General features: G+C 40.8%; 1 protein-coding gene across 1 annotated transcript in view; it reads left to right on the top strand.

Moving 5' to 3' along the window:
* The first annotated feature begins 631 nt into the window (after positions 1-631).
* Positions 632-22,720, top strand: part of LOC106580237 (immunoglobulin kappa light chain) — a 32,778-nt gene continuing 10,689 nt past the window's right edge. Inside the window, exons 1-3 of the mRNA XM_082966842.1 lie at positions 632-739; positions 913-1,230; positions 17,298-17,603. Coding sequence (XP_082822968.1) covers positions 697-739; positions 913-1,230; positions 17,298-17,603 — 667 coding nt within the window. The 5' untranslated portion in view covers positions 632-696. The remainder of the gene's footprint in view (positions 740-912; positions 1,231-17,297; positions 17,604-22,720) is intronic.

Genomic DNA, 22,720 nt, shown 5'->3' on the forward strand with positions numbered 1-22,720 from the left:
TGAAATCTTCTCAGGTTTTGGCCTGCCATAGGAGTTCTGTTATACTCACAGACACCATTCAAACAGTTTTAGAAACTTTAGGGTGTTTTCTATCCAAAGCCAATAATTATGTGCATATTCTAGTTACAGGGCAGGAGTAGTAACCAGATTAAATCGGGTACGTTTTTTATCCAGCCGTGTCAATACTGCCCCCTAGCCCTAACAGGTTAAAGGAGCAGTCTGGTATTGGTACATCGAGGTCTACATCAAGTCTTTTTCTTTAGGAGGACATTGAACATGTATACATCAGGAATGAATCACTTAGCTGAGTAGTATTGATAAATCTGGTAAAAAAAAAAGTTTTATTTAGACAGTGAATGGGTGCGTCCCAATAATACATCCTTTCTCCTGAAGTGTTCACTACTTCCCACAAGCATTAGATAGGTCGAGGCATGGGCTACTGGCATTCCCACCATGTTTCTTTCAAATCAGTGAAGGGAAGTAAATAAGTGCACACTTTGGAAGGAAGGAGAGATAAGTAGATAATATAATTGGAACATAGCCCTTGTCAAGGACCACAGGAAGTGACATCAGATTGGAGGAGAAGTTAGAAACCACAAGGCCCAAGTGACAGTGTTTCACTTCACATCATCTCTGCTCCAACTGAACACAATTATCTTCAGGTTCAATAGAGGACACATCAGAATCATCATAGAAATGTCTCTAGGCTCTGTTGTCATTCTTTACTCACTTTATTTAGGTAAGTTTGTCCATCACTTAGAATTGTTCATGGAGCAACTGGAAATTACTAGAGGAAAATAGTGTCTATGTCTGAATTTAAGTCTATGATTGATGCAAATATTGTGGACATGTGAATGCTTTTAACTTCTGCTAATGTATTTTTGTTTGAGTGTGTTGATTTTGTCATTGCAGTGTCAGTGTCAGGGCAGAAATTGGACCAAGACATTTCATGGACTAGGAAAAAGGGAGAGGTTGTCTCCTTCAGCTGCAAAGACTATGACCGGTGTAAAACGTTTCTCTTGTGGTTCCAGAAGAAAGAGGGAGAAACTTTTACCTATATTCTTGCAATCTTTAAGGATGACTGCACTATCTTTGACAATATAGAATTTCCTCAAAAAGACGATTTCTCAGCCATGAGAAAGAAGAACAACTGTGATCTGAAGATCCAGTCAGTTAAAGTGTCCCATTCTGCCACCTACTACTGTGCCTGCTGGGTCTCGGGAACCCACAGTGAAAACTGATCCACACACCCTGTACAAAAACTCTGTGGTTTTAATCAAACGAAAAAATAAAATGTTTTTTTTTTGCACCCCAGGAAGTTACATAACTGTTTAAAATTACACTCCCAGCTTGTGTTTCACCTCTCGTCTTCATAATTTACTATTTGATGCAAACCATACTTCAGTAAAGATTTTCGAAATCAATTTGATTTCCCCGTGATCATTTATTTTTCATATTCATATTGTTCAACGTTCTAGTGTTATACAGCTTTTGATTTTCTCAATTCTTAAGCCCATATTCACTGAACATGGACTGTGGTTTAACAAGATACTCTCTTTTTAAGTGGTTCATCCAACCTGTATCCAAATATTTCAATGAAGTAACTTTACCGTCTGTTTTTTAGTATTCCACTTCTGTTTTGCAATGGCTGCTTCAGAACAATGGTTGCAACAGGACCAAATATCAGAGACTAGGAGAGAGAGACATATTGTCTCCTTCGGCTGCAAAGTTACTGGTCGGTGTGTGGGTAACTTCGTTGAATGGTACCGGAAGAGAGAGGGTGAACCCTTCACTTGTATTCTAGGCATTGATTTTGATGAAAATTCTGTCACCCCTGATACCACTCATCCTCAGAGACTGTACAGCAGGGTGGCTATGCATTTAGAGGTGAAGTGGCCGTGTTCACCCCATTGCAGAAGTGATCAAGGTTCAGTAGAAAGAACCTGGCTCCTGTGGCTCCCACAGTCAAGCACCACCTACCTCTGTTTTCGGATTTCATCAATGAATTTACAACAACCTGGCCCAACCCGCATGCATCTAAGCTGATGCTGCATGGGCGTGCCCCCTTCATGGAGCTGGAAGGGATGGAAGGGGCAGGGCTGGTACACACGCCTCCGGTGGATAGGAAGTTAGCTGGCTGCCTAACCCCGTTGGCTAACAAGGGTGTGGCTAATGCGAATCTATGCTTCTTAACAAGTACTGTCGATTTCGGCTGCTCAGCTGGAGAAGATGTATCGTTCAGAGGAGGTGGCTGCCCAATTTCTGTCGTGTCAGTATGCTGCAGGTCTATCAGACTGAATTTCTGGATGAGCTGGGCATGGCTTTGGCACGCAGGAGAGCCACTTGCAGATCTCTGGGTACTAGCAAGGTGTCCCCGACATTCCTACGAGCACTGGTCCAGTGGCATATCAGTCATCATATTGTCGGATATGACCAGCACCTGCCGTGAAGAGGTGCCGGAGAGCTATATACACCGTCAGAAGTTCCAGGTAATTGATAACATTTTTTTTCTTTTTTCAAATTTTATTGGTCACATACATGTCTTTAGTACTGTAGTTGTTATTAGGAGCTAGAAACACAAACATTTCGCTACACCTGCAATAACATTGCTAAACACATGTATGTGACCAATACAATAAAACAATTTTAAAAGAATGTATCAATTACCTGGAACGTCTGATGTCTTCCCACTTTTGTCGGGCCGGCATGTGCTGGTCAGATCCAACAATATGACGACTGTGGCATACATCAAAAGTCGGGGGGACTCGGTCCCTCCACCTCCTCACCACGGCTCACTCCTGGTTTCTGTGGAGCAGTGAGCATTTGCTCTCACTTCGGGTTCCTGGTAGCCTCAACTCGGGTGCGGATCTGCTATCCAGGGGAGGCCCTCTTCCTCAGAAGTGGACACAACAACCTTGCGTGATTGCGCATATATATTGGAGAGGTTCGGCAGGGCCAACGTAGATCTTTACGCGTCAGGAGAAAACGTGCAGTGTCATTTATTTTTCTTGGCGAGTGACCCGAGTGCACCGTTGGCCCAGGCAGCCTTTCATTCATCTTTCAGGTGTGGACCCGTGGCAACTCCTGTTGAGCAGGGACATGTTGTCCCAGGCGCACGGACAGGTTTGGCACGAGAGGCCGAAGTCTTGGTTCCTATGGGCATGGCCCCTGAGAGGACCAATCTGATGGCCAGGGGTTTCCCTCTGAATGTTATTGCTACTGTTCAGTCTGCAAGTGCGCCCTACATGAGAGGGCTGTATGCGTATAAATGACAAGTGTTTGAGTTCTGGTGCCATGATAAAGGACTTGTTCTTTTCAGTGCTCTGTGAGGGACATCCTTATAAACTCAGCAAAAAAATAAACGTCCTTTTTTTCTGGACCGTGTCTTTCAGAGACAATTCGTTAAAAATCCAAATAACTTCACAGATCTTCATTGTAAAGGGTTTAAACACGGTCTCCAATGCTTGTTCAATTAACCATAAACAATTAATGAACATGCACCTGTGGAACGGTCGTTAAGACACTAACAGCTTACAGAGGGTAGGCAATTAAGGTCACAGTTATGAAAACTTAGGACACTAAAGAGGCCTTTATATTGACTCTGAAAAACACCAAAAGAATGATAACCAGGGTCACTGCTCATCTCCGTGAACGTGCCTTATGCATGCTGCAAGGAAGCACGAGGACTGCAGATGGGGCCAGGGCAATAATGTCCATACTGTGAAACGCCTAAGACAGTGCTACAGGACGGACAGGACGGACAGCTGATCATACTTGCAGTGGCAGACCACAGGATCGTTACATCCGAACATCAATTCTGTGGGACAGGTACAGGATGGCAACAACAACTGCCTGAGTTACACCAGGAACGCACAATCCCTCCATCACTGCTCCCCAATAGGCTGAGAGAGTCTGGACTGAGGGCTTGTAGGCAGGTCCTCACCAGACATCACCGGCAACAACATAGCCTATGGGCACAAACCCACCGTCGCTGGACCAGACAGGACTGGCAAAAAGTGCTCTTCACTGACGGTTCACGGTTTTGTCTCACCAGGGGTGATGATCAATTTGCATTTATCCATCAAAATAAAGAAAGTCGCACACTCCGTGTATAATCTCCCAGCAATTTTATGGGTATCTAAAAAAGTTTCGGCATGCCTTCCTCAGGGTCCGTGAGGAAGGCACAGTGATGCCGAAACGTTGGTAGATACCCATTACATTGTGGGAAGATTATACATGGTGTGCAAATTTCTTTTTTTGATAGTTTGTAGTTTATTCGCAGTTAGTCAGCACCTCCACACATACTATTATTCTGACCCTTTGTTCAGGGACATATTATTCCATTTCTGTTAGTCACATGTTGTGACGATCGTCAAAAGGAGTAGACCAAGGTGCAGCGTGGAAAGTGCTCATATTTATATTTATTGTAACTCAGAACACTCAAACAAAATAACAAAGAAAAAAAAAATGAACGTCACGTTTTGCAGGCTTACTGAGCTGACAAAAACAAGATCCCACACTGAAGGAGGGAAAAAGGGTTGCCTAAGTATGATTCCCAATCAGACAATGATAGACAGCTGCCTCGGATTGGAAACCATACTAGGCCAATCAAAGAAAAACAACATAGAAATATGACACATAGAATGCCCACCCCATGTCACACCCTGACCTAACCAAACAGAGAAAAACGGCTCTCTCAGGCCAGGGCGTGACACATATCTGTAGAACTTGTTCAGTTTATGTCAGTTGTTGAATCTTGCTACGTTCATACAAATATTTACACATGTCAAGTTTGCTGATAATAAACGCATTTGACATTAAGAGGACGTTTCTTTTTTTGCTGAGTTTAGTTCGATTGGGATGTGAGGACACAAAGGATAATGACATTAGTACTATAGACTGACTTGAGTTTAGAGTGGTAGATTGGGGATTTACAATTGAAAGTGTGAAATTAGTGTGTATACAGTTTATTTGGCATCTGTTGTCAGAAAGTGTAGACTAAATTCTTCATAGATGAACAGTGGTGGGTGCAATAAGGAGCTACAGGACCAAATCTAATGGCAGTGTATCACAGTATGGTCAGGCAAAGATAGCAGAAGGTTATGCTAAGACAAACTCAGATTGTGGAGTACATTCAAACAGAGCACACAACACCCATGTGCATAACACTCCTCACCTTTCCACCCTGATAGATGTGTGGTTAACGTTCTGGTACAATACGGTTGCTATGCATCACCAAGTGGGTGCTACACAAGGTATATGTAAATTGCTTTGAGTGGTCTTTCTGATTGAAACATTTTATTTCACATCTTCAGAAATAGTTCAGACCTGGTGGTACTGTTTTCTTGTTAATTATCTGATTGTAGTCCCAGTCCTGATCGTAGTCCCAGCAGAGAAGACTAAGGAAGACGCCCATGTAGTTTCCCAGATATTGGTATGCAATCTCCCTTTCATATTTATTTGCAGGATGCAATGCAATCAACTACACCAGGGTTTACCAAACTTTTTCATTACGGCCACCATTTCCCAGCTTTGATCTAACTTTATAAAACAAACACCATTAGCTTGTTCTCTATGAGTGGAGCGGACACTGTGAGGGGAGTGGAGGGTCCCACAGATGTGCAGAAGCTTCAGGACCTTTAGCTGTCGAGAGGAAAGATCTGGAAAAATCTGATCCGCACCCACTCGGTTTTTTACTTTGCATGCTTTTATTTCACATCATGCTTTCAATAATCTCACCAGAAAAAAACATAACTAACCAACACTGACACTTTGTTTGTAACGAAGACACAGAGAGTCGAGAAGCAGGTGGTACGTTTAATAAACCAACAAACATGGAGCAAGACAACATAAATGAGGTCTTAACATAGACACAGAAACAATACTGACTGGGGAAAGAACTTAAGGGAGTGCCAGATATAGGGAAGGCAATAAGTGAGGTAATGGAGTCCAGGTATGCCTCATGATGAAGTGCACGTAATGATTGGTGCCAGCTGTGCGTAATGACGGATGCCAGGAAGGGTGGTTAGTATACCTGTGACGGCGACCTCCGGAGGGGAGGAGCGGGAGTAGATGTAACATTGATGAAATCAACTCACTTTAAGCTGTAGGGTCAATATTTGTTTGTTCTTTACCTCAAGAGCACAACTTGAAACTTCAGGAGGAGGAACCAAAGTGGTGGACCTTGTTTCAAGGACAGAAAAGTAATTTCTACAGACTTCTATTTTGTCTCCTGTCTTTGTACTGGGAAGTTGGGGGGATTTCAAATGCGTGTGTCAACAATGAAGGTGTACAGTTGATTATGTTTTTCACTTTGGATGCACCGGAGTTAAAAGTATTATCAATGTAATCGATATGACACAGAAAAAACAAGATGGTTTCTGCTGGAGAACAAGGATGACGTTTTACGTATTCCAAACCAATTGTGTTTTATTGTTTGTTTCTTTGCGTTGTTAGTAACTTATTTTTTAACTTACTTTGTACATAATGTTTCTGCTACCATCTAATATGACCGAAAACAACCTCTGGACATCCCCGTCATTTGCGTGAAGAGAAGGCGGAGAAAAAGGGGCCAGAGGGTGGGCTGTCTTCTGAGAATTTGTAGGCGATTTAATAAACCCCCACTTCTTTCCATTCTGCTAACAAATGTGCAATCTTTGGAAAATAAAATCGATGACCTACGCAGAAGTTTAAACTACCAACGGGACATTCAAAACTGTAATATGCTTCATGGAATTGTGGCTGAACGACGACATTATCAACATACAGATGGCTGGTTATAAGCTGTTCCGGCAGGATAGAACAGCGGCGTCTGGTAAGACAAGGGGCGAAAGACTATGTATTTAGTAAATAACAGCTGGTGCATGATATCTAAGGAAGTCTCGAGGTTTTGCTCGCCTGAGGTAGTGTATCTCATGATAAGCTGTAGAGATAGAGATTCCGCCGATGGCATTGAGGAGTACACCACATCAGTCATTGGCATCATCAATAAGTGCATCGATGACGTCGTCCCCACAGTGACCACACGTACATACCCCAACCAGAAGCCATGGATTACAGGCAACATCCGCACTGAGCTAAAGTCTAGAGCTGCCGCTTTCAAGGAACGGGACTCTAACCCGGAAGCTTGTAAGAAATCCCGCTTTGCCCTCAGATGAACCATCAAACAGGCAAAGCATCAATACAAGACTAAGATTGAATCATACAACACCGGCTCTGACACTCGTCAGATGTGCCAGGGATTGCTTGCAAACCATTACAGACTACAAAGGGAAGCACAGCTGAGAGCTGCCCAGTGACACAAGCCTACCAGACGAGCTAAACAACTTCTATGCTCGCTTCGAGGCAAATAACACTGAAACAAGCATGAGAGCACCAGCTGTCCCGGAAGACTGTGTGATCATGCTCTCTGCAGCCGATGTAAGACCTTAAAACGGGTCAACATTCACAAGGCCGCAGAGCAAGACAGATTACCAGGACGTGTACTGCTAGCATGTGCTGACCAACTGGAAAGAGTCTTCACTGACATTTTCAACCTCTCCCTGACTGACTGAGTCTGTAATACCAACATGTTTTAAGCAGACCACCATAGTGCCTGAAGAACACTAAGGTAACCTGCCTAAATGACTACCGACCCGTAGCACTCACGTCTGTAGCCATGAAGTGCTTTGAAAGGCTGGTCATGGCTCACATCAACACCATTATCCCAGAAACCCTAGACCGACTCCAATTTGCATATCGATATAACCTCCCTGGGCGAGGTGGGACGCGCATCTCACTCTCACTGTCCCCAGGCTGACCACTCACAAACTCTCCTGCTGTTCTTCGCCCAGAGACAGCAGACACCCCATTCCACTTTCTGGCAGCTTTAGAGAGCCAATGGAAGCCTTAAGAAATGTCATGTTACAGCACAGATGCTGTATTTTCGATAGAGATGCAACAGAAGGACAACAAATTGTCAGACAGGGCACTTCCTGTATGGAATCTTCTCAGGTTTTGGCCGGCCATATGAGTTCTATTATACTCACAGACACCATTCAAACAGTTGTAGAGTGTTTTCTATCCAAATCTACTAATTATATGCATATTCTCGTTTCTGGGCTAGAGTAGTAACCTGTTTAAATCGGGTACGTTTTTTATCCGGCCGTGCAAATACTGCCCCCTAGCCCCAACAGGTTTTAACCTCTTGGGTAGGGGGCAGTGTTTTGACGTCTGGATGAAAAGCGTGCCCAAAGTAAACTGCCTGTTACTCAGGCCCAGAAGCTAGGATATGCATATAATTGGTAGATTTGGATAGAAAACACAAGATTCTAAGACTTTTAAAATTATGTCTGTGAGTATAACAGAACTGATATGGCAAGCGAAACCCCGAGGACAAACCACCCCTATTTTCAATGGCTATCACTTTAATTATAAGGCAAGTCTTCCCAGATTGCAGTTCCTAGGGCTTCCACTAAATGTCAACAGTCTTTAGAAAGAGTTTCAGGCTGGTTTTTGGAAAATTTTGCCAGAAATTGTAGTTTTTCTAGGTGGCTCCCATTTTGGCTGTAGTGTTTCCAAGCATGGAAGAGAGCGCGTTCTTTGGTATTTTTCTCCGGTAAAGACGACAACGATGCTCTGTCTTAAATTTTATCGTTTATTTACGTATTAGGGTACCTAAGGTTTGATTATAAATGTTGTTTGACTTGTTTGGAAAAGATTATTAATAACATTTTGGATTCATTTTGTATGCATTTTGATGGAGGGAAACTGGGTGGATTGACTGAAGCGCGCCAGTTAAACTGAGTCTTTATGGATATAAAGAAGGACATTATCGAACAAAAGAACCATTTGTGATGTAACTGGGACCTTTTGGAGTGCCAACAGAAGAAGATCATCAAAGGTAAGGCATTTTTTATATCGCTATTTCTGACTTTCGTGTCGCACTTGCCTGGTTGAAATATGTTTTTCATGTGTTTGTATGTGGGGCGCTGTTCTCAGATAATCGCATGGTTTGCTTTAGCTGTAAAGCCTTTTTGAAAACTGACACCGCGGCTGGATTAAGAAGGTAAGCTTTATTTTGATGTATTATACTTGTGATTTTATGAAAATTAAATATTTATAATACTGTAGTTTGAATTTCACGCTCTGCAATTTCCCAGGATGTTGGCCAGGTGGGGCCCTACCGTCCCACCTGCCCATAAGAAGTTAACACATCCACAAATAATGCAATCTCTATTGCACTCCACACTGCCCTTTCCCTCCTGGACAAAAGGAACACTTATGTGAGAATGCTATTCATTGACTACAGCTCAGCATTCAACACCATTGTGCCCTCAAACTCATCAATAAGCTAGGGACCCTGGGACTGAACACCTTCCTCTGCAACTGGATCCTGGAATTCCTGATGGGCCGTCCCCAGGTGGTAAGGGTTGGTAACAAAACATCCTCCACGGTGATCCTCAACACAGGGGCCCCTCAGGAGTGTGTTCTCTGTCCACTCATGTACTCCCTGTAAACTCCTGACTGCACGGCCAGGCACAACTCCAACACCATCATTAAGTTTGCCGATGACACAACAGTGGTAGGCCTGATTACAGACAACGACGAGACAGCCTACTGGGAGGAGGTCAGAGACCTGGCCGTGTGGTGCCAGGACAGCAACCTCTCCCTTAACGTGATCAAGACAAAGGAGATGATTGTGGACAACAGGAAAAAGAGGACCGAGCACGCCCCCATTCTCATCGACAGGGCTGTAGTGGAGCAGGTTGAGAGCTTCAAGTTCCTTGGTGTCCACATCACCAACAAACTAACATGGTTAAAGCACACCTAGACAGACGTGAAGAGGGCATGACAAAAACCTATACCCCCTCAGGAGACTGAAAAGATTTGTCATGGGTCCTCAGATCCTCAAAAGGTTCTACAGCTGAGCATCGAGAGCATCCTGACTGGTTGCATCACTGCCTGGTATGGCAACTGCTCAGCCTCCGACTGCAAGGCACTACAGAGGGTAGTGCGTACGGCCCAGTACATCACTGGGGCCAAGCTTTGTGCCATCCAGGACCTCTATAGCAGGCAGTGTCAGATGAAGGCCCTAAAAATTGTCAAAGACTCCAGCCACCCTAGTCATAGACTGTTCTCTTTGCTACCGCATGGCAAGAGGTACCGGAGCGCCAAGTCTAGGTCCAAGAGGCTTCTAAACAGCTTCTACCCCCAAGCCATTGTTATTATTTATGCATAGTCACTTTAATAATTCTAACTACATGTACATATTACCTCATCTAACCGGTGCCTCCGCACATTGACTCTGTACCGTTACCCCCCTGTATATGGTCTCCCTCTTGTTATTTTACTGCTGCTCTCTACTTTTATTTCTTATTCTTATTTGTATTTTTTTACAGCATTTTTGGTTAGGGTTCGTAAGTAAGCATTTCACTAAGGTCTACACATGTTGTATTTGGCGCATGTGACTAATAAAATGTTATTTAATTTGAAATGGAAAAGTGAAAAAAGATCAACAACAGCATGTTTACCAACGTAATTTGTTTGCATTGCCACTTTGTATATTTCTTTTTTATTGACCAAATGATTATATTAACAGGCCTACACTCCTTCACTGGACCAAATATAGAACCCCAGGGGTTCTTCTTAACTGAACCAACATTTGTTCTATATATATCCCTGATAGTGTCATTCATTAATTATTGCTAATAATACAAATAAAATGTCTACGTAAGAAAATAAAACATATTTAATAATAAACAAAACAAAGAATACCAGCATAGTTTAGAAAGTCATGTAATGATTAACTGAATTGCCTAGTTAAATACAGGTAAACTAAAAAATGTAAATAAATAACTATTGAATCACCAAGACTTATTATTAATCATTTATCTGTTTTGTGTAATTGTTCATTGAAATAAAAACTGTGAATTGCAACGGCTGCTACAATATTGCACCAGGCGCGTGTTATGTTTCTCAGGTGAAAGCGCATTGGGCAAGACAGACAGACAAGCTTCGGAGAAAGTTAAGTCTAGGCTACTTGAAAAGGGATGATGAAGAAAGAAAACATCTAACCTCTATGTTGAAGTGATCTGAGCCCAGCACTGAAGCGTAGCCATATTGGTGGCACGTTTTATTAGGCCTAGCATACTTGAAACAATGTTGTAAATGTTGGAGAGACAAACAGCAAGGTTTATACAAATCTCCTCTGTTGAAAACTAAATGTTAGTTATTACCTAGATGCTTTTTATAGCGGAGATCAAGTTTATAAATTCTCTGGCTGGGCTGATGAGACAGTGGATTGCGCAGTCAGATGGAAAAGAATAAATAGGCATTTTAACATCATAGATTTAGCCGGTAATAACTTGTGGAATAGACACAGCTGGAATGCAGATTTAACCAATTAGCATTCATGATTAGACCCACCCTTTGTATAATAGATAATAAATACTCTCTATAGTGGGTATTCAATATAAAACACTGGGGCCGGGATTCAATCTGATTGCGCTTTGTCAATTACAGTATGCACCTTTAAAAGTCAATGTTGCTCTATTCGCGGACACTGCATTCATGGTAAGTTCTGCATAAAATATGTCGGCTCAATCAGAAAATACCTTTCAATGTCATGTGCTACTATGCAGATCTAACGCTGATTGGATTGAATCCTGGCTTAAGGGCGGCTAGTCAAGGATGCATCATGCAATATTAGGACACTGCATTTGTTTCAGACCAAGTGGGACAAAAGTAGCCTAAACCTTGCATTTTGAGGTCTACAATATCCTTCTGGTGGCTATGTTGACCTATTTTAAGAAATGCCATTGATTGCCATAATCACAGTCAGCTTTTCAGGTTAGCATTGAGGTAAATGTGCCAGGTTCTCTAATAGGAACAGCCAACATGCAGCGTTTATCACATGCAACTACGTCAACTATTTTAATTGGCCGATGCACATTTTAAGACAGATATATTTTTTCAACGTAAACTTTTTCTAATGTTCTTAAGTATGGGCCACAGATGTTTTAGTTTCTAAATTGCGGTAAGTACAGTAACTAGTTGGCTGTGGTATTTTGGAAGCAGAAACTGCAGAATAACTGCAGTGTACTACAGTTGAACTGCAGTTATACTGCACTCTAACTCACATGGCAAAATTAATACAGTAAAAAAATATATTTTAGACGCAGTATTTGCAGCATACTGCAGTTATACTGCACTCTGACTGCCATCATTTTCGTAAGTGTATTGTCATTTTCATAGTCTTCTCATGGTGAATAGAAATGGTGGTGGTGGGAGTTATATTAATTCATGCAAACACAACTCCTGTTAACCACTACATTAAATGGTCCTCTCTGTGTTAGCTGTTTGTTTGTGTATTCACATGTGTGGGACTGCATTCTTCAGTACCTACAAGTCTGCTACTGCGTGAAAAGCCGTTCACTTTGAAAAAATACAGTGCAGATGTATGTGAAAGCAGCCATTTTGATTAAAGGATGAAACTTCCGGATGGGGTAACAGATGACAGTGTGAATTCAAATATGAGTTCATAAAACATGTAATCTGCCCTTTCCAAAATGGATGCAATTTTAAATGTGTATATTGATGCATTTTTCAAAGCCAAGTGCAAGGTTTACGAAGAAGCTTCGAGGCTAATGCTCTCAGTTTAGCAAAAAAACAGTTTAACAATGTCCAGTGATTTTAATGGTTGTACTATACTATTCGACAATTTGTTCCATTCCTATAATGAGGAGAGGGCAGCCGTAAAGATATAAAATAATGGGTTCCAAAGGCATGCATTTGGACATACACTATATAGATTATGGATGGCAGTATATAGATTATGGATGGCTTTAAAAACAACTGTTTCGGAAGCTTGAGTGAAGAGGCGAAGGGATATGAAGCAGGTGTGTAGATGATGAATAGGCTGAGGAACATGGATCTCTCAGTGGAGGAATACAGAACATGCGGTGGTTGTTAGGCCAAGTCTTCCTCCACAGTTAGCTGGGGCAGCTACTGCGAGAACTTGGGTAACTTCAAATGGGTTCCACATTCCAGTATGACCACTAAAGGTGGTACTTTAAAAAAAATGCATGCTATAAGCAAGCAAAACACATTATCTTATCTTCAAAACAGATTGAGCCACATAATTAATCAAACCAAAAATTCCATGTTGTATTATGGAAGTATTTTCATATCAAAATGACCTTTTGGCAATAGAGCCATACAGCGTTTATATTTTACTTAGATAAATCATACCTATGATACACACGAAAATAATTTAGAGATTTTATTAAAAGTTACCCTCGACAGTTGCCTCATTAGTTTGAGAGGTACAGACAGTATATCTACCTGCTAAATAAGACCCTTCTTCAGGTTGTATTTATCATCCAGCACTTCATCATCAGAATCTACAAATGGAGCAAGCACAACAAAATCAAATAGATTATCTGAGAAAACACAAAAACCCACACAGAGACAGGAAATGGCAACAAAAAAAAGCTATGCAATAACTCGATTTGAAAACGACTTGCGTCACTACCAATGATTTAGGCTACACCAGATGTCTACCCAGGGGGAGGACCCATGGAGACTCCTTGGCACTCCTCCACCAGTGTAAAAAATGTCTACATTCGTTTTGGCCACATTTATTGTATTACAGACAACTTAATACATACTTTTAAATTGTATCATGTATAAGCTAAACATAAAAATAGAAAATGAAAAAATATAGAACAACATTTTACAAAGTATTAATGTAATTATGTCCTTGAAATACGGTATAATTCCATTAATTCCTATGGAGGACTGCTTTTCTGAGGAGTGCCAATATGGCTGACCGGTGGCTTCAAAGCCTCTCCATGGCCAAAACATAGCATCAGCATTCCAGGGTTTATGTACATCATTGATCACTATGTGGTGACACAGTATCAGAGTATACATATATGAAATAAAATATTATTCAGAATATATCTCTTATGCCTCTAAGAACTGTGAGTTATCTTGTCTTGGTTTCCAGAGAGCGTCTCTAATAATTGTCATATCAGTCCTTGGTACCAAAACAAAATGTAGCATTTACAGTGCCTACAGAAAGTATTCATAGGGCCTCCCGAGTGGCGCAGCAGTCTAAGGCACTGCATCTCAGTACTTGAGACGTCACTACAGACCCGGCTTCGATCCTAGCCAGCGTCATCTGGGTTAGGGGAGGGTTTGGCCGGCATGTCCTTGTCCCATCGCCCTTGAGCGACTCCTTGTGGCGGGGTGGGCGCATGCATGCTGACTTCGGTCACCAGTTGTACGGTGTTTCCTCCGATACATTGGTATGGCTGGTTTCCAGGTAAAGCGAGCAGTGTGTCAAGAAGCAGTGCCATGTTTCGGAGGACGCATGGCTTTCGACCGAGTCCATATGCATGGCTCTTTCCCGAGTCCATACGGGAGTCGCAGTGTGGGGACAAGACTGTAACTACCAATATGATATCATGAAAAAGGGGTAAAAAGTACACACAAAAAAAACGTATTCCACATTTTGTTGTAGTACAGCCTGACTTCAAAATTGATTCAATGTTTTTATTTTTCTCACCCATCTACACACAATACCCCATAATGTCAAAGTGAAAACTTGTTTTTGGAATTTAAAAAAAAATGTATTGAAAATGAAATACAGAAAATTCTAATTTACGTAGGTATTCATACCACTGTGTCAATACTTTGTAGAAGCGCCTTTGGCAGCGATTACAACTGAGTCTTTCTGGGTAAGTCTCTAAGCGCTTTCCACACCCGGATTATGCAACATTTGCTCATTATTATTTTCAAAATTCTTAAAGCTCTGTCAAATTGGTTGATCATTGCTAGAGAACTATTTTCAGGTCTTGCCATAGATTTTCAAGTAGATTTAAGTCAACATTTTCACTGTCTTGGTAAGCAACTCCTGTTATCACGGCTCAGGCTAAGTAGTACGAGTCTCGAGTTTATTACAGTAGTTTGAGGGGAAGGCAAAAGCTGCAGCAATTTGCTGCTTGTGGTCTGAGAACGCCCATTCAGCTGCTGGAGGCCATATGAACGAAACCTTGGGAGAGGTGAGTGCAAAGACGGGGGAAAAAATGGTGCTGTAACCCCGGACAAAACAACGGTAGAAATTGGCAAACCCCAGGAAACGTTACAACTACACTCTGGATGTGGGTTGAGTCCAATCCAACACAGCTCTCACATGGTCAGGGTCCATCTGAATATTCCCTGCATCGATGACGTATCCTAGGAAGGAGATGATGGAGCGACGTAACTCACATTTCTTAGCCTTCACAAAAAGCTGGTTCTCCAGGAGACACTGGAGGATCTGTCGGACATGGAGGACATGCTGAGCGAGCATTGGTCAGTCCGAACAGCATCACCAGGTACTCGTAGTGCCTGCTAGCTGTTTTCAAGGCAGTCATCCACTCATCTCCTTCCCGGCAGAGTTCAAAACCTCCCATAAGTCCTGGTACTCCGCGGGAACAGCGGAGAGATCCAAGGTCTTTCCCAAGACAGCAGGGAGACATCCCAGGGCAGGCTGCGCCGACTTCCGACAATGAGCATGGCAAAATGGGCTCCAACCCATGACGGACCCCGTAGCCCAGTCAATAAGGGGATTGTGCCTCGAACTAAAAGCATGGGTATATGAGGAGACTCCAGGAGCAGAAACTGCATGGAATCACTGAGGTTGTTTCCTACCCATTAGAGTGATAATTTACATCATAAATTAACGTACTTTTTGTTGTTGTTGACAGCAGTAAGCCTAAGTTTGTTTGAAAAAAGGGATTTTATACAATGTACAAACCTAATATTCCACAAATAATTTTGTAAATTAAATAACAGGTATTTGTATCAACATTTTAGCTTTTTTTTATAAACACGTATTTACAGTGTTATGTATTATTTTCAATGGCACAACGTGTGCTACAGAGTAGCTCATATAGGCCCAATATAGGCTATATCTCAAACGATTTAAAAAAATCTTAATTTCTGGTACTCCTAATGTTTATGTTGTGCTCCTAACTTTAAGTTGGAAGCACCAGTGCAACCAATAACAAAAGTTCATTTAAAACATTGGCAGTAGAGGCCTCCCGAGTGCCTCAGTGGTCTAAGTCACTGCATCGCAGTGCTAACTGCGTTACTACAGATCCTGGTTCGATACCAGGCTGTGTCACAGCCGGCCGCGACCGGGAGACCCATGAGGCGACGCAGAATTGGCCCAGCATCATCCGGGTTAGGGGAGGGTTTGGCCTGCCGGGATATCCTTGTCCCATCGCACTCTAGTGACTCCTGTGGCAGGCCTAGGCTCATGCACACTGACAGGGGTTGTGTTTTTATAATATTAATTTAAAAAAATAATAATAATTTTTGAAAATTATAATAATACTTTGTTAGTAGGCTTCATGTTCCAACTCATTCTATGTGCGTGCGTGCCCCCTCATATATATATATATATATATTAGCACAAGAGGTATGCTCAGATAAAGAAATACATATTTTTGTGCATACTGTAGAATTAAACTTGTTTTGAATGTGCCCCCTCAGATATTTGTGCCCCCTAAGATATTTTGGGTGCATGATGCAGCTGAACCTTTGTATAGTTAACACAAGCTCATCCAAGACACAGTGAAGACTACTTATTGACAAGAGAGTTTTCACAGTGTATGCTTATGAATTTGGCTCTGGTACGAGACTCTATGTGACAGGTAAGAGATCCATTCCTCGGTTTTTCGGCAGAAAAAAACTAAGCAGTAGTTATTAATAATTCAGAATTAATCTATGTCTAGTCAGTCCAAAATAATTTACAAAACTTCCTGCGGTATTGCTCCAAATATGCACGCACTATTTACGATCAACCCATGTTAAAAAAAATCTCTATATTATGAATTTGAACATTTGTTATTAGCCTGTATAATTGATAATTCAGATTTTCAAGGAAGCCATACGCACAAATTGCAGTATATTGCGTGTCCTTAATCTTATAGATATACACCCTCAGTTAAATGTGTGATATAAATGTAAAGTAGTCTGATATAGGGCAAGAATGTTGAATTGTTTACTGAGCTAAGAATCTTATGATTTAAATAATATTTAACGTTATAATTTACTTTATATTGAAATTGGATATTCCATAAAGGATAGTTGTTATGACAAAAGACGAGTTGGTACATGGAAATTATTGATGTATGTAATTAATTATTTACTTGAATATAGACAGTAAAGCTGGATATAAAACAAATGGTGTGGGACATCGATTAATCTTGACACCATAATAGATCTGAAGTCTGTAAATGTTATTGTTTCTCTTGAAAAATCAGACAATCACGTACGTAAACCCAAAGTGACGGTCTACCCAGCGTCCAACCCTGAGTCGAATGGGAAGACCACCCTGATATGTCTGGCTAGAGACATGTTTCCAGACTTGGTCAAGATCTCATGGAAGATGGAGGATGAATACGGCCAAACAGTGGAGGTGTCCAAAGCAGAGACGGAACAGCTAGAGCAGAGGGAGGAAGGACAGACGACCAGTATGATCATCATTGATAAAGAGAATGCGTACAAGAACAAATACAGATGTTATGTGGAGCATGAAGGGGACCCTCAAGATGTTGACATGCTAAAAGGTAAAGCCAGTCATCGAAATAGTTTTACATTCGTGTGTATTGTTTTGTATACATCATTATTTATGTATATTTATTCATGTAATATATTTATATGAGTCGGCTATCATGTAGGCTATTCAACCATGTAAAAATTGCATACCTTTCAGTGCCAGGCATACGTGACATATTCAGTCGCTTTGGGCCCCCCCAGTCGTGGTCTCAACTTACTGTTGAGAGTTAGAATAGTAGAATAAACAAGGTGTAAATTCGAAATGAGCATGTGCATGTGCATCAGCAGTTTTTCTCTTGTTTTGTCAGTCACTGACAGTCATTTAATTGGTCATGTCAGCTAACCATTTTTGGATTGGTAAATTATACCCTTTACAGACAGACTTTACGGCATGTTGCCTGTAAAAAAAAAAAAAAAACTCATCAGGGAATGTTTTTTAGAGACCAATTCATACAGTCCTATTTTTACCACATTCTGGGATAAGCCTTTTATATCTCTCAGCAAGTTTAGGAGTGGGACTAGACCTGTGCAAATTTGCGTGGACATCAATCTTAATAATATACACTATCACAAAGAAATCCATTATTAATTAGTTTTAGGTAGGTCCTAAGAAACATAATACTAATAAAAAAAAAAAACTCTAAATAATATAATGGAATATTTAGAGTTTAATTTGGCTACTGGTCTGTGCAGCCTATATGCGCTGTCAAATATAAAAGTGATATTTTGAAGGCAAGCCCATGCTATTTTTTAATCCACCTTTCATCTCTTTTCTACCCTCACTCCGCTTTGTTAGGGAGCAGGTGTAGGGTCTTACATTGAGAGTATCTTCATCATGATACCGATGAAAAAAATAGCAATCTAATGTCAATAGCATGTGAGTCTCATATTTCGCGGGCAATGGGAGTTGCCTTTAGGCGATCGAGCAAAAAATAATACACTTAACATAGGCTACATTATTGCATGCTAAATGTTTCTGAACAGTGTTAGATGAGCATGTGAATAGATGACCTATACCACCTCCGCTTACCATGGTACTGCCATTAGCCCTATACCTAAATAATACCATGGTATTGCATAATTTATACCATGGTATAGATCTGAACAATGGTTTTAGCTTTGAAGTATGATAGTACTGCGATGCACCTAAATAATACCATGGTATTGCATCATTTATACTATGGTATAGATGTGGATCATGGAAATACCATGGTTTAAAGCTGCATTTTACATTCTACCATGGTAACACACAATCATGATAAATGGTGCCAAAAATGATCATATGGTACCATATTTATTAAGTGAACAATGTATTTTATCTCAATGAGAAAACACCTGTATAAATAAAGGATACATAAACATTTTAAAAAGTGTGTGTGTTAGCATAGCACAGTGGCAATATAATGCATTAAATAAATAAACACCACAAGGTCAAAAGAGGTTGCTTGGTATTATACTGATTAATTTATATACCAGTATGGGGAAGTATTGGCCGCCGGTTGCCGGTTTTTATCCTATTTCTAAGTTTAACCGCGGCCGCTGTGGCATTTCTTTAAAAAAAGATTGTAACGACCCTGGGTTTAAAAGCGCGGATATCGACTCTGCCGCTTGAGCATGCTTTTGGGGCACAGAAGCGCTGGATTTCGGGCCAGATGGTTGAGGGTTCGAGACCTGCTCCCTGCCTGTTTCATTACAATATATATTTCACGGTAACCTGCTGCTTACTGTCAGGCAGTGAGGCCGGCTGTGTGTGTGTGTGTGTGTGTGTGTGTGTGTGTGTGTGTGTGTGTGTGTGTGTGTGTGTGTGTGTGTGTGTGTGTGTGTGTGTGTGTGTGTGTGTGTGTTGAGAGAGCACTTTAGTCACTTGAGTGAGTGGAGGTGGTTTAAACTGCATTATTATGTTGACTGCTTATTAAAGAAAACGGTAAGTGCTTTATGCATACTCAGGTCTTGGGTCTCGGGGGCTGCCCGAGTGTAAATTTGAAATGAAAGTTATGGAAATTAAAAACAACCACTGACTGTTGTTGACAAGCATATTCAGTTCATATACATATTATTAATATTTAATTCAGTGACTGAAATTATGACCCCATCCTCAGTAGCTTATTCCAGCATGCTACTGGGAAACACAAGCACTTCTTATTGCGAAATCGCCTTCCTATTCATGAATAAATTAGTCTGTTAATTTGAACTAAGCAAGCTGCTAATTTGTTCAGTTTACATCTTGGCTACATGTTGTCTAGGCTACTGTAGACTATCTGAAAAGAGATGTAGGCCAATCAGTAGCCTATGCCTATTGAAATTACAAGTCAATCTCGCAAATGGGCCCTTTATAACGGTTTGTATTCATAACATATGGCACATAACTGCACAGTTGCCGTTTTTTATGTTCATCCAATGTTTCTTTCTCAGAGACTTCGAGATCCTCTGTCCAACTTTCATGACTCGAACTCTCCTGTCAGATTTATCTATAAACCTGGTTGAGCCCTGAATTTTGATTTGTCATATAGCACAGGTATGACAAAACATTACTTTTAACTGTTCCAATTACAGTTTTAACCAGTTGAAAATAGCAATAAGCCACACTGGGGGTTTGTGGAATATGACCAATATACCACGGGTAATGGCTGTATCCAGGCAGCCCACGTTGCGTCATGGTTAAGAACATTCCTTAGCCGTGGTATATTGGCCATATACCATACCCCTTGATCCTTATGACGTAATACATTCATTTGAATATGTGGCAAGAGAAAAGATAGTTTGCCTTTATTAAACTCGCCAGATCATTTTCTGTCAATAGATGTCGATTTAACTCGTTTGACTGCTATGACTAAGCAATGTCATAGCTTGCAATAATAATTATTTTGAGGAAACACGAAATTTGCTTCTAACGGTTACTATGATATTCCTTATTAATTGGCTCAATAACGTTATGGAAAAAGGGATTATTGTATAGATATGGCAAGTCCTCTCTTGTTGTGAAAGAAAAATGGGGATAGTTTTCAGGCCTTTTGGGAAGGTTTATGTTCACATTGGGCTAGAAATGTTTGATATACCTGGCAACCCTGATCAGTTGACTCATTCAATTTGAATGAGAGCGCCAAGCCAACTGAGAACTAGATATTTTAAACGTTATCTTCACGGTGAACGAGTTATAACGCATAGGACAGGAAACACCAAGTTAAGCAGAGTGTAATGATATTTGTTTTTATCACATTTTTTTATTACTTTTAATTGATTTATAAGAGACCATTAGCATACAAGTTAATGTCGGCTATATCGTAGTCATGATGACAGGACCACACAGTGTAAACAAAGGGAAACATTGTAACTTGTTATTTTTAGGGATATGTTGAGAATGACATTTAAGTGATAATGCCCGAGAAGCCGGTGTTTGTTGGATATATTGGCAGTTGTTATGCCCGAGAGGAAGTCGACGGCTGGCAAACAGTGCCAATACATCCTCCAAACACCAGCTTCGAGGGCATTATCATTTTTATACAACAGGTTACCAACATATTCAAATAATGATTGACATACTTTCATTAAAAACTATATTTTCATGAGTTTATTAATACTATTTCATCCTTCTACAAGATATAGTCCCGACACAAATCTAGGGTTGCTACCAAAGTCGGCTGGTCTTTCATTCTATCGGTTCTGTTGCTAGAAACACGACCCGACCTAGTCGTTCAGTCTTTTTGTTCTGTATCTATGGACACGACCCAGACGTTCATTCTAAATGTTCCATTGCCGTACTGGCTGTCAATGTTCTTATCCCTTGCTTGCTAGCTAGCCAACTATGGCTAACTTACAATCATGTCAAAAAGTGCAGCCTGAATAACAGCAAAGTAGCAGCATTTGCATTTGTTTAATCATTTTCTAGTGACATTTATTTGGATCATCGATAACAATGATCTAATGACGCACGATTTTGCCTGGCATAGAAAATATGCTAACTTGTCAGGACACTGATGTTCAGAGGAGCTAGCCAACAACACAGCTGCAGTAATACAATCACTTAAAATTGAAGATGGAAAGACTGCAAATTGCGTGCGTTTCATTTGTCCTTTCATCAATTGACGTTTTTTGTATATATCATAACAATTATGCCAGCTGATTCATGATTTTGACAGGCTGAGAAACACTGCCTGCCTGCCTGTCGGTCTTGTCCGGACTCCGGACACTTTCATTAGTATGGGGCAGCAGGAGATCGAATTTTAATATTGAAACAATGTTGCAAATGCCGGAGAGACAGACAGTAAGCTTTAAACAAATCTCCGCTGTTGAAATCTAAATGTTAGTCTAAAAGAAATGTGACAATGTCTAGATGCTTTTTATAGTGGATATCAAGTGCATAACTTCTCTGCCTGGGCTGATGAAACAGTGGATTGTACAGTCAGATGGAACAGAGTAAATAGTCATTTTAACTTCATAGATTTTGCCTTTAGCAACTTGTGGAATAGACACCGGCTGGAATGCGGTTTAAACCAATCATCATTCAGAATAAGACCCACCCATTGTATAAGATGAAAATGTGTCTATGAGATACATGTGTCGAGTCTGGACTATCATTAAATATGAAGACTTATTTATATAAAATTAGTTCTCTAGGTTTAATTATTACGTGATTAAACTAATCATGTAAACATTAATTAACTAGGAAGTTGGGGCACCACGGAAAATGTTGAGATTACAAAGTTATACTTTTCCCGAATTTAACTCTTCAATTAGTCTTCTAATAATTAATTCTTAATTGCCTCATCAGTTCTCATTACAGAAAGTCACAAACCCTTGGATATCTGCACGAACCCTAGTTTCCATAATGAATCAGCAATATACAAATTGGCTTAACCTCTTTGGGCTAGTGGGCAGTATTTTCACATCCGGATGAAAAGCATGCCCAAAGTAAACTGCCTGTTACTCAGGCCCAGAAGCTAGGATATGCATATAATACACTCTAAAGTTTCCCAAACTGTTAAAATAATGTCTGTGATTATAACAGAACTGATATGGCAGGCGAAACCCAGAGGACAAACCACCCCCCAAAAAATTCATGTTAATTATGAGGCGAAATCCTCCCAGATTGCAGTTCCTAGGGCTTCCACTAGATGTCAGTCTTTAGAAA

This window comes from Salmo salar, chromosome 20 (genome assembly GCF_965601325.2).
Source record: "Salmo salar chromosome 20, fSalSal1, whole genome shotgun sequence".
NCBI lineage: Eukaryota > Metazoa > Chordata > Actinopteri > Salmoniformes > Salmonidae > Salmo > Salmo salar.